Source organism: Schistocerca cancellata, chromosome 3, assembly GCF_023864275.1.
Source record: "Schistocerca cancellata isolate TAMUIC-IGC-003103 chromosome 3, iqSchCanc2.1, whole genome shotgun sequence".
Classification (NCBI taxonomy): domain Eukaryota; kingdom Metazoa; phylum Arthropoda; class Insecta; order Orthoptera; family Acrididae; genus Schistocerca; species Schistocerca cancellata.
Genome location: NC_064628.1, coordinates 503,130,274 through 503,143,886, shown reverse-complemented (window position 1 = coordinate 503,143,886; position 13,613 = coordinate 503,130,274). Strand labels below are relative to the sequence as shown.

The 13,613-nt window shown below is 39.9% G+C and overlaps 1 protein-coding gene across 1 annotated transcript in view; it reads right to left on the bottom strand.

Moving 5' to 3' along the window:
• Window positions 1–13,613, bottom strand: part of LOC126175277 (hexosaminidase D-like) — a 119,177-nt gene that overhangs the window by 37,028 nt on the left and 68,536 nt on the right. The window contains exon 4 of the mRNA XM_049921930.1: window positions 2,619–2,807. Within this exon, the coding sequence (XP_049777887.1) occupies window positions 2,619–2,807 (189 nt within the window). The remainder of the gene's footprint in view (window positions 1–2,618; window positions 2,808–13,613) is intronic.

The window sequence follows — 13,613 nt, the reverse complement described above, 5'->3', positions numbered from 1 at the left end:
ATCAATAGAGCAAATACAAAATAAAAATGAAAACAGCCTGCAAGACATGAAATAATATTTTGGATGCCGTAAAATACATATAATTTTGCTACATTACTCCCATGAGCTGTTGAATATGAAACTGTTAGTGATCATAATTTGCAACTTGACCTATGTAACATAATCGGTTCTCAAGGACATGATTTATCATCTCACTCTTTAAACTTCTTCCCTTCAAGCATCAGCCTACAAAAAAGATGTATTTTCCACATGTAATTCCTGGCTGTTACTTGTAATCTACATCCAGACACCTTTTGTGGAAGCTGATGTCACCTTCAGTTGTCTATTTTTGCTCTACTTTGAAGTAACTCCACTTAAGTCTCCCCCTTCCAATACCCACATTGTCGTCACCATCATCATCATCATCATCTCTAATATAATATATCTCAAGCATTCCCTTGAAAATTTCCATTAGCCTGTCTAGTTTTAAGTAAGTTTATTGGAATAATAGAGAATTGTGAAGGTGGTTTGATGAACCCTCTGCCATGCACTTAAACATGATTTCCGTCCAAATGTGTGTGTGTGTGTGTGTGTGTGTGTGTGTGTGTGTGTGTGTGTGTGTGATGGGAGGGGGGGGGGGGGGGCACACATGTGCACATGCATTGCATGCCCCTTCTTCCGATTTCTGAGCTTCAATTTGTCTGTGTTTTATCCAGATATGTATTAGTCCTTTATGAAGTATAATGTCACACAAATTTCAAATATTTTACTTGCATTATAATTTCACCTTTAGTAAGCAGTTTTGCTTCATATTTTCCTTTAAATGTTGTTGTTTTTGACAGAATTTTTAAAACAATATGCACATGTACTCTTACTCAAGATAAAGTTATCTTAATTATTCTGCATAAAGGTGTGGTAGCATGTCTGCTTACACCACAGCCACAGAATTTGTATTTGGCACGACCAGTGAGAGATCGAAACAAGAATGCTAGCCTCACTTGCTGCCAGTACTGCTGCTGCCCTAATGGGCCAGGCTGCATGTCACCACTGCATCCCTGCTCTTTCTTGCATCTTTCATGCTCATGAAGACCCAACTTGCTGATTAGGACTGTTCTATGATTTTGCTATAATGAACTTTGCCTATCACCAATCTCGACCTGGACTGTTCTTCCTCTGCTTAATGTCCCGTGTATGTGTAATCCTGGTGCTAAGTCACTGCAACTGTATTTTCCTGTGTACTCTGTTGGTGTAATTAAAAAAACTGTACATACCACAAAAGGAATACTCGCTGGGACAGAGTATGATATGTACTGATACATTTCCTTGTTATATTCTTCAGATGAATTCCATATTTAAAAGTTCTTTGTAGGATATTGATTATTTTTTCTTCAGTACAGTCCTGATCCCTTTAACCAACTACTTTCAGGACTTTTCTTTAGTTGAGAATTTACTATCCCTCAGAATTTCAAGTTCATTTTTCAACATTCCTTATTTTGCCAATCTACCACTTCTCAACATGGTTTTTTTTTTCCTTTTATCATCTTTTTCCACCAATGCCTTAATGCTACTAAGTGGTTATGTTTTGTACAAATCTATGCATATGCTTTGCAGTCCATTATATGGTCACAATCTGTACCACCATGATTCAGTCCTTTTCAAATAAAGCATTTTCTGTTGTGCTCTGTGAAGAGTGTCAGCTGTAACTTGAGGCACCTTTCACCAAAATTTCAGAGCTCGCTCTCCTATGTCACTTCCTTCTCATAGTCTACATTCTTTGTAATTCTTCCTTTTTCTTCCTCCAGAAATAAAGCATTTCCATCACCCAAAATTACTGACCTTTCTCAAAACATTCAATAGCCAAGACCGCATAAATATTTCTTTATTTAAAACAACTGGTTTCAACAGACTTTGCTGTCATCTTCAGGTCCTAAAAACTCTTTCTGTTATGGGTGTGTTCATTTTACACTGGATCTCATGCCGAGTTGTCACATGGATAAAAATCAGTACGTGACAACTTAGTGTGATGTATAATGTAAAATGAACACATTTCATAACAAAAAGATTTTTTTAAGCCCTGAAGATGAGAGCAAAGTCTGTCGAAACCAGTTGTTTCAAACAAAAATATTTATGCAATCTTGGCTTTTGAATGTTTTTAGCAAGTAAAACAGATCATTCCTTTGATCGTCTCAAAATGAGAAAATTCAATCATAATGATGTTTCATATTCTCCCATCTGTTTTATTAGCCATTAGTTCTGCTTATACTTTCTCCATGTGGTTGATCTTGTGAGTTGCACATATGCAAATTATTTTTTCCCCAGCTCTGAACACAATAATTTTATTACTGCACAACACACAGTGAGTTAGTTTATACACCTATTCAAGTTTGCTAACACACGTCTCTTGCACTACAGTCACAGGACCAGAAGTCTCTTTCTTCTTTGATTTTACTTTTCTGATCATACAGAACTTCATCTAATCCATGCCTCTTCGAGGATTTTCTAACTTCAATCAGACAAACATCTAACATTCCAAACTCTTATGAACAGAACAGTACTTTAACACATTTTACTCCAGAAAACCATTATTTGGCAATCCCCACTTAGAGACTGATGTGGAACTACTTTTGTTAGTTACTTACCTTTGTCATTTGATGTAACATATGTCAAACAGGTTGCTAGTGATGGGAGTCCAGCAGGCAATAGTTCACACAACACAGAAAAATGATCATATCGTTGCCATCCCGTTATCATCAAGCCACGAAATTTGAGTCGTGAAGAATATGTTGTAAATATATCAATCCAGGCACGATGGTTATCCAAATGGTAACCTGTCAGAAAGAAAGGTCATCTTAAAGGGATATATAAAGTAAAATAGTTCTTTGGTGTAATGCAATATACACTTGGAACTGTATTTGAAATTACATTTCACAAACTCTTCTTGATTGAAGTTTAATGTATTTTAATGATAAGAAGAACAAACACAGCAGAGCACAGGAAATCAGTATCAACAACCCTCCTCCATATCTCATTCAAGAATGGTGCAATGGAAAATGACTGTGTGAACACTTCTGTTTGTGTTCCTAACTTTTCACTTACCCCTCTGCCCTGCACCAAGTATGTAAAGTAGGATCAAACATTAATGTTTTCAGAAATTATAGCTCCAAAACAATGGTCTGAATGAGTCCAAACTGAGAGGATGTGTGGAAGGATATACCAGATATAGCTGATTAACACAGCAGAGAGACAGTGAACATGTAAGGCCACTCTTGCATACCTGGGAAGGTCAGTGAACATGTAAGGCCACTCTTGCATACCTGGGAAGGTCAGAGGAGTATAATGCTCAGAGAAGACAACTGTGAAGTCGCTGATAACAGTGCCACTAAAGCAGAGTTATTAAACATGGTTTTCCAAAACTCCTTCACCATCACCAAAGAAGATGAAGTAAATATTCCTGAATTCCAATCAAGAACAACTGCCAAGATGAGAAACATAGAAGTAGATATCCTCGGTGTAACAAAGCAGCTTAAATCACTTAATAAAGGCAAGGCCTCTGGTTCAGATTGTATACTAGTCACAGTTCGTAGTAATATCCGGCGCCCCCAAGCAAGTGTTATAGGCCCTCCGTTGTTCCTGATCTATATTAACGACATTGGAGACAATCTGAGTAGCCGTCTTAGATTGTTTGCAGATGATACTGTCATGTAAAATCATCAGATGATCAAAACGACTAGCAAAATGACTTAGATCAGATATCTGTATGGTGCAAAAAGTGGCAATTGACCCTGAACAAAGAAAAGTGTGAAGTTATTCACATGAGTACTAAAAGAAATCAGCTAAATTTCGATTATGCGATAAGTCACACAAATACGAGGGCTGTAAATTCAACTAAATACTTAGGGATTACAATTACAAATAACCTAAATTAGAAGGATCACATAGGTAATATTGTGGGTAGAGCAAACCAAAGACTGTGATTCACTGGCAGAACACTTAGAAGGTGCAACAGGTCTACCAAAGAGACTGCTTACACTACGCTTGTCTGCCCTATTCTGGAGTACTGCTGTGCGGTGTGGGATCCGCAACAGGTGGGACTGACGGATGACATCGAAAAAGTACAAAGAAGGGCAGCTCGTTTTGTATTATTGAAAAATAGGGGAGATAGTGTCACAGACACAATACGTGAACTGGAGTGGCAATAATTAAAACAAAGGCGTTTTTTGTTGCAATGGGATCTTCTCATGAAATTTCAATCACCAGTTTTCTCCTCCGATTGCGAAAACATTCTGTTGGCACACACCTACATAGGGAGAAATGATCATCATGATAAAATAAGAGAAATCAGGGCTCTCACCGAAAAATTTAAGTGCTCGTTTTTTCCGCATGCCGTTTGAGAGTGGAACAGTAGAGAGACAGCATGAAGGTGGTTCATTGAACCCTCTGCCAGGCACTTTATCGTGAATAGCAGAGTAATCACATAGATGTAGATGTAGAAGACACAAGAAAAGAAGTTGAAACATGAAAGCCAGTGCTGTTGTCCCTCATGGTGTCAAAGAGTTCCATACTGGAGAAGTATGTGAGGGAGATTGAATGGGTCAGGATGATCAACCACTTAGAAAAGGGATTGTCCAACCGTGACTTTTGGCTTGTACAGGAAATGCCACTAGGACAGTGATGCATATTTAAAATCAGTGGATAGAACAAGAAGTCATACAAAATAATGAAACATTACTGGACCTTGCAATTTGACCATTGCACAAGATCTACATCTACATCAACATCAACACTTCACAAGCCACTGTAAGGTGCATGGCGCAGGGTACCCTGTACCTCCACTTGTCATTTCCTCTCCTGTTCCACTCGCATATAGATCAAGGGAAAAACGACTGTCTGTACACCTTCATATGAGCCCTAATTCTTGTACCTTATCTTTGTAGCCCTTACGCACAATGTATGTCTGCAGGAGCAGAATCGTTCGACAGTCAGCTTCAAATGCCGGTTCTCTAAATTTTCTCAATAGTGTTTCCCGAAAAGAATGCAGCCTTCCCTCCACAGATTTTCATTTGAGTTCCCAAAGCATCTCCATAATACCTGTGTGTTGTTCAAATCTACCAGTCCTCCTCTGAACTGCTTCGATGTCTTCCTTCAATCCGACCTGGTATGGATTCCAAATTCTCAAGAAGTACTCAAGAATAGATCGCATCGGAATCCTATATGCAGTCTCCTTTACTGGTGAACCACTCTTTCCTAAAATTCTCCCAATAAACCAAAGTCTACCACATGCCTTCCCTACAACAGTTTTCACATGCTCGACACTACACCCAGATATTTCAACGACTTGACTGTGTGAAGCTGGACAACAGTAATACTGTATCCAAACATTACAGGTTTGTTCTTCCTAATCGTCTGCATTATTTTATATTTTTCCATATATAGGGCTAGCTGCCATTCATCCAAATTTTGTCTAAGTTGTCTTGTATCTTCTTACAGCCACAGCTTCAACACCTTACCGTACAACACGGCATCATCACCAAACAACTGCAAACTGCTGCCCACCCTGTCCACCAAATCATTTATGTATACAGATAACAACAGTGATCCCATCATAGTTCTCTGGGGCACTCCTGACAGTACCCCTGTCTCTGATGAACACTTGCCATCGAGAACAACTTACTGGGTTCTGTATTATTTAGGAAGTCTTCCTGCCACTCACATATCTGTGAACTTATTCCATATACTCATACCTTCTCGTTAACAGTCTGCAATGGGGCACTATGTCAAATGCTTTCTGGAAATCTAGAATTTATGGAAGCTGCCTGTTGTCTACATCCATAGCTCTCAGTATATCATGTGAGATAAGAGCAAGCTGAGTTTTGATGAGCAATGCTGTCTAAAACCATGCTGATTTATGGGCATAAGCTGCTCAGAGTGAAGAAAATTTATTATATTCGAACTGAGAATGTATTAAATGATTCTGCGGCAAACAGAAGTTAGGGATATCGGTCTGTAATTCTGTAGGTCTGTTCTTTTACCTTTCTTATATACTCACCTGCACTTTTTTCCAGTCACTTGGGACTTTGTCCTGGGCTAGTGATTCTTGATAAATGCAACCTAATAAGGGATCAATGCCATAGGGTACTCTCTGTAAAACCGAACTGGGATTCCATCCAGACCTGGTGATTTATTTATTTTCAAATCTTTACGTTGCTTCTCTATGACAGGTATGCTTATTTCTACGTCATCCATACAGGAGTCTTCCTGATGGTCCAATGACATTATATTTGTTCAGTTCTCCTGCATGAATGATTTCTTGAACGTGAAATTTAAAACTGTGGCTTCCGTTTTGCTGTCTTCAGGGTCACACCACACTGTTCAACAAGGGACTGAATGGAAGCCTCAGACCCGCTTAGCAATTTTACATACAATGAGAATTTTCTTGGGTTCTCTGCCAGATTTTTTACTAAGGTGTGATGGTGGCAGTTGTTGTATGCTTCACGTATAGATCTTTCACAGTCACAGGAATCTCTAGTAACCTTTGCTTGTCATCATTTGTGCATTCATTTTGAACCTAAAGTGCAATAGCTTCTGCTTCCTCAGTATCTCAACAGCCTCTGCTTGCTCAGCATTTTATGAATTTCATTATTAAACCATGGTGGGTCTTTTCCATTCTTTGTCCACTTACCAGGCACATAACTCTCCAGACCGTGATTTACAATCTGCTTAAACTTTGCCAATAATTCCTCCACATCCATATTACTGGTACTAAGTGATGCCAATTCATTGTCTGCTTACCTGCTCTATCTAGCAGAAACACACTCCTAACCTTCTTGATGGATGTTTTAATTTTCGTAGTCATAGTTGCTATAATGACATCATGATCATTAATCCTTGTTTCTACACTGACATTGTCAGTGAGGTCCGGCCTATTTGTAGCTACAATTTTCAGAAAACATGTTCAAAAGTATTTCGCATGACTGACTGACTGTACTGCCCCCCCCCCCCCCCCAGCAATGAATATATAAACATCCCAGTCTATACTTAGCAGGTTAAAATTAGAATTGCTAGAGCAGAATCGGGTAGCTTTAGGAACATCCAACAATTAACTTAGTTTCACCTACACCTATTATACGCGACCACACGACTTCACTGTTACGCTCGGCTTCAACCTCAATAGTGACAGCATTTTTTTCCAACTGCATTGAAAACTCCCCCTCCTATTTCCGATATACATTCCATGACTCACTAAATATCTCAGAGCATACCACTTCAGGTTTCAGCCAAACTTTCCTGAAGGGTAGTGAATTCGGGAACTTTATTACAAATACTTCGTCAGTTTACTGATAAAATTGTGACAGTCTAAGTGTCTTTATTCTGAACCCCATCTGGCTTCCCTTGCTGTGAATCAACTGGCGAGTGTTCATCAGCACCTCAAACTACCACGTAGCCATCTTACCCACTGTTTTGTCATGCAAAGTGTTGACTCCAACTTAAGCACCAAAAAAAAAAGAAATTTCAAGCAAATGATGAACTTCATTGCACAAACACACCTCTCCTACTTCAGTGTCCTCAGAATAATTTGCAGTTCTGCATTAAAGATGATGGATTGTCTCCAGTAAATTACTCTAGGCACCACAAAGTGTGCAATGCAATGGACAAAACTCTGAGCAATGTGGTTAAGTCAACTGGGCTTAGTCCTGGCAATGCCACAAGCAAGCTGGTAGTGACCCCAATGAGTTCAGAACAAAGCCTTGTTAATGGCTCTGCCTCTCACACAAAGGTATCAAATACATCTTGTACTCAAGATGTCAGTATCCCCATATCTGCTAGAATGCTTGAGTGAAGGGTTGCACATTTTTTGAGATGTCAGTGTGTACCCAGAATGATTACATCTAGGTGATAGGACACAAATACCTGTTGCGCAAACTTGCTGCACACACAAAATTGTGCCAGGAAAAAGGTAAAATGAAGATAACTCAGGAGACAAGCATAAGAAAGGAGTATCAATGCCCAATAGTAACAACTGGATAAATAATCATAAATATTTAGCATTTGTCAAAATTTAGTATATCCTAGCACTTCTGCCGACAGAGGTTTCAGGAGGGACATTATGATTATATCCCCCTCAAGAGTCAGAGAAGCCTCCCGTCTTCTAAATGTGGACCAACAGGGCAAAGCAAATTTCTTTTGCTTTCTTTCTAAGATGCAGTGTAATGTACCTGTTAGAGACCAGGTGCCTTGTCATGAACTACAGCCAATACTGAATCTAACTCGCACATAGAGAAAGGCTAACTGTGATGTTCTCTATCATCAGAGAAGTCCCAAATACTCATCTTAACAGTGGAGGAAGGTTGGATCCAGCATGGCAGTGGCAACCAATTCTTCCAAATGTTACATCGTTGCCTGGCTTATGTCTCTTAGTCTGATCTGGAGATTATAATTTCACATTAAACCAACAACTGATTAACTTTCACCACTCCCAGAAATTCTGTTCATAAATCCTGATATTGTGATACATTTATGATGACCTTCAGCCCAAAGACTGATCTGATGCCACTTTCCACATAAGTCTATCCTGTGCAGTCTCATCATCTCTGCATAACTACTGCAACCTACATCCAATTGAACCTGTTTCCTGTATTTTAGCCATGATCTGCCCTGTAATTTTGTCCACCCACACTTCCCTCCATTACCAAATTGATAATTCCATGATGCCTCAATTTGTCCTTTCTTTAAGTCAGATTATGCTAAAATTTCTTTTTCCCCAGTCTGATTCAGTTATTCAACTTACCCATTTATTATTCTGTAATGTCACATTTCAAAAGCCTCTATTCTCCTCTTGTCTGAACCATATACTGCCCATTTTTCACTTCCGTACAAAGCTATACTCCAAAAAACATACCTTCAGAAAAGGTTGCCTAATATTTAAATTTATATTCAGTGTTTACAAATGCCTATTTTTAGAAGTGCTGTTCTTGCTACTGCCACTCTACAATTTATACATTTCTACTTTGGCTATAATCAGTTATTTTGCTGCCCAAACAGCAAAATTCATTTACTATCTTTAATCTCATTTCATAATTTCTTTCAACCAACACCATCTCATTTGATTAAGACTACATTCCAACACCCTTGTTTTACATTTGATGTTGCTCATCTTTCAATCTCTTTTCAACATGCTATCCATTCTGTTCAACAGCTCTTCCAAATTCCTTGGCACCTCAGAGAGAATTGCAATGTCATTGGCAAATCCTCAAAAATTTTATTTCTCCTTCCTAATCTTTAATTCTCTTTCCAAATTTCCCCTTGGTTTCCTTCACAGCTTGCTCATTGTATAGACTGAATAACGTCAAGGATAAGCTACAACCCTGTCTCACTCTCTTTGAACAACTGATTCTCTTTCATGTCCGTCAACACTTATAATTGCAGTCTGGTTTCTGTATAAGCTGCATGTAACTTTTCCCTCCCTGTATTTAACCATGCTACCTTCAGAATTTCAATATGTGTAGTCCAGTCAACACTGATAAAGCTTTCTCTAAATCTGTAAATCCTGCACACCTTAGGTATGCCTTTCTTAGACCTACCTTCTAAAGTAAGTCATAGGGTCAGTATTGCTTTGTGTGCTTCTACACTTCCTCAGAACCCAGACTGACCATCCTTGAAGTCAGCTTCTGCCAGTTTTTCCATTCTTCTGTAAATAATTAATGTCAATATTCTGTTACAATGACTTATTAAACTGATGGTTCAGTAATTTTTATGCCTGTCAGGATCCGTTTGCTTTGTAATTGGTATTATTACATTTTTCTTGAAATGTGAGGGTATATCCTCTATCCCATATATCTTGTAAACCAGGTGGAATAATTTAGTCATCGTTGGCTGTCTCAAGGGTGTCAATAGTTCTAAGGGAATGTCGTGTACTCCAGATGCATTTTTCAACTTAGGTCTTTCAGCGCTCTGTCATATTATTCTCACAGTAACATAGCACAAACTCCATTTTCATGTAATTTCTCTTTTCTTTCTATAATACTTTATTTATGATCATTGCCCTCATATAGCTCTTCTCTGCTTAGTACTGACTCCCTATCTGAGCACTTTATATTCATATAGGTTCTTCTCATTTCTCCAAAGGGCTTGTAGCTTCTCAGTCTGTCTCCACGAGCGCGAGTGTACAGTGGCTTATAAACATTCCATGTGACTAGTATTTGTCATTCTAGTTACTCTTTAACGTTGGCGGTCTAGACAATTCCATGCCTCTCTTGACAGTTAATTGTTCAGCCTTCCACGCTTGTAAGCTATCCTTTATAGACATGTTTTCTGTGGAAATATGTGTTCAATTCTACCAGATACCACATATTTGGTGACCCCCAACGATAACACAACAACATGACTGTATCGTCATCAGCATTCTGCACCACACTGTGACATGAACATTCATTACTTCTGCATCAGCCATGCTCATTCTCGCACGAAAATGGACACTCCGCCAGTCACCACAGAGCCAGCTATGAGCAGCACAATAATTGGGTTACAATCAAATCCCCACCATTCTGGCAACATAACCCAGTGTCGAGGTTTGCACAGCCTGAAAGCCAGTTCATCCTTGCACAGATATCAACAGACGAAACAAAGTATAGCCATGTAGTCGCAGCACTAACAAAAGACTTAAGCCGCAGAGGTACAAGATATTCTTGCTGCATCATCTAATGCTGAATGGCATGCGTCAATTACGAATGCGCTAGTGACGCACCTATCACAATCTGAAGCAAAGTGATTAGAGAAGCTATTACAGACTGAGGAGTTCGGCGATTGAACCCTGTCACAACTTTTGCATACATTGGCAAGCAATACAGTGAGCAACGATGTGCTGCACAGTATTTGGTTGTCCTGATTACCCTCTGACACTCAAAAAATTCTGACAGTGTTCATGGGTGATTTAAATGCACTAGTGCAAACAGCAGACAGGATTGTCGAGATGTATCCCACAACAACGTGTCAGCACAGACACCATGGCAAGAGGATATGCCTGCAATGATACTAGCACCGCTCCAGTTGCAATTTTAGAAGAGCTTACCACAAAAGTACCCGCATGACGAACGAGACACGCATGTCATCAACTACACCGCCGGTCATCAGAAGTTGTAACCACTTGCCATCGGCACAAGATATTCGGCAACTACGCATGAAAGTATACACCACCATGCAAGTGGAAACATGAAGTGGAAAACGTAGCAGCAACAACTACTCACACTGGTAATGCATGTCGACTTTTTGCCACAGACCGCAACATGAAAGTACAATACCTAGTGGACACAGGAGCAGAAGTATCCGTGTACCCAGTAACTCATGTACTGCAGCTGTGACAATTCTTGTCTGTTTGCCAGTAACAACCCTAAGATTAAAACATACGGTCAGATCACACTGTAGCTTAACCTTGTCCTACCCCATACATTTGAGTGGCGCTTCACAGTAGTGGATATGTCGCAGTCTATCACATGAGCTGATTTTTTATACTTTTATGATCTAATACCTGACCTCCAACGCAAGCAGCTGATCGATTTCACTACACACCTGCATACTCCAGGGAAGGTGTGTTGCATCACTCCCATGATGGTATGTACGGTAGCAGTAGATACATGGTACACATGATTCCAAAAAGAATTTCCCAAAATCATACAACAGTCGCCTACTCTCCCGCTGGTTAGACACACAACGGTACATCACATTTTGACTATGTCAGGCCCGCCCCATCTCACTCCAAGCCTTGACATTTGTTGCCAAAGAAGTTGCAAGTGGTGAAGCAGGAATTCCACAACTTGTTGTCAATGGGCATTTGCAGAGTTTCAAGTAGCAGTTGGGCAGCCCCAACCCATGTGGTATCAAAGAAAACCATTCCGGATCGGTACCCGGTGCGAACGTTCATGGTAAGACTATATTTTCTTCTATTGATCTAGTCCGGGCATATTATCAGACCCCGTTGCCATAAAAGATAACCCCAAGACAGCAGTGAAAACACTTTTTGGTCTATTCAAGTTCACTAAGATGCCTTTTGGTCTGTGACACACAGCACAGATGTTTCATTGTTTCATGGATGAGATCACTAGGGACTTAGATTTCTGTTATGTTTACGTAGATGATATTCTGGTGATGTCTGCGTTGGAAGAAAAACATTTACATAATCTGGCTGAGATATTTAATCATTTACGCATAAAGTGTACTTTTTGAACAAGAGTATTCAACCACTGAAAAATAAATTGGAAGCCACAAACAAGTACCCTCACCCCATTACAATCAGAGAGCTATACCGGTTTTTAGGAGTCATTAATTTTTAGACAAAGATTTGTATACAATTACACATCGATAACAGCACCCCTGAATGAATTTCTTAATGGCACACCAAAGCCAAATGACAGGTTTCATTGAACAAGCAAAGCAGATGATGCTTTTCAGGCCGTAAAAACAACAATTGCAGAGGCTACACAATTAGCACACCCCATGGCACAAGCTCCACTTGCACTTATGATTGATGCCTCGTCTACAGCTGTTGGCACTGAACTGCAACAACAGGATGAACATTGTTGGCAGCCCATAGCATTCTTCAGACACAAGTTGTCACCTTCGCAGCAACGCTGGGCAACCTATGACCACAAACTGTATGCAGCTTACGCCACACTCAAGAAATTCAGGCATTTACTAGAGGATCGACAGTTCACTATTTATTCAGACCACTTGCTGCTAACATACGCCTTTGCTGTAAAACCAGAGAAAGCATCACTGGGGCAACTATGCCATTCAGATTACATTAGCCAATTCACCACCTGCACTGTTTATATACAATGGATGCTGAACATACTAGTGGATGTGCTATCATGTGTAGAGGCAGCAGACACACGCTCAAATTTTGAAGCTGTAAAAGCTACCACTGATTTTGGTACTCTCGCACAGGCCCAACAACGTGATAATGAGTTACAAGATTTGTTGAAACAACTGGGACGACTGAAGTTACAATGTGTCACAATTCCTGAAGCAAATGTTGAATTGTATTGTGACCTGTCTGGAGTGAAAGCACGTCCATTTGCGATGCAACACTTTCGAGCACAAGTAATTGCATCAGTACACAATCTGGCACATATAGGAGTACACGGCACTATTAGATTGGTCAAACAAAGTTTTGTCTGGCCTGGAATGCAGCAGACCGCAAAACATTGTCAAACAATGCATTACGTGTTAGAGGAACAAGAGCACACAGTATGTCAGAGCACCGCTAGGTGCACTTCTGCCGCTGAATCAACGTTTCAAACATGTGCACACTGATATTGTCGGGCACTGATGACCACACAGTTGAGCGCCCCGTAAACCAATCAACACCTACCACCACCACATTGATATCGTAGGCCCACTCGCAGTCTCAAAAGGCTATAATTATTGTCTTACAGTTGTGGACTGATTTACCAGGTAGCCTGAAGCACTCCCCATGAAGGATAACACAACAAACTGTGGCACAGACATTTTTTTGCAGTTGTCTCACCCGGTTTGGTGTACCACTATGCATTACCATATACCAGGGACGACAATTCGAAGTCTACCTTCTCAGAGTATTAGTTACATTATTAGGCATGAAGCGTATACACATCACAGCCTAT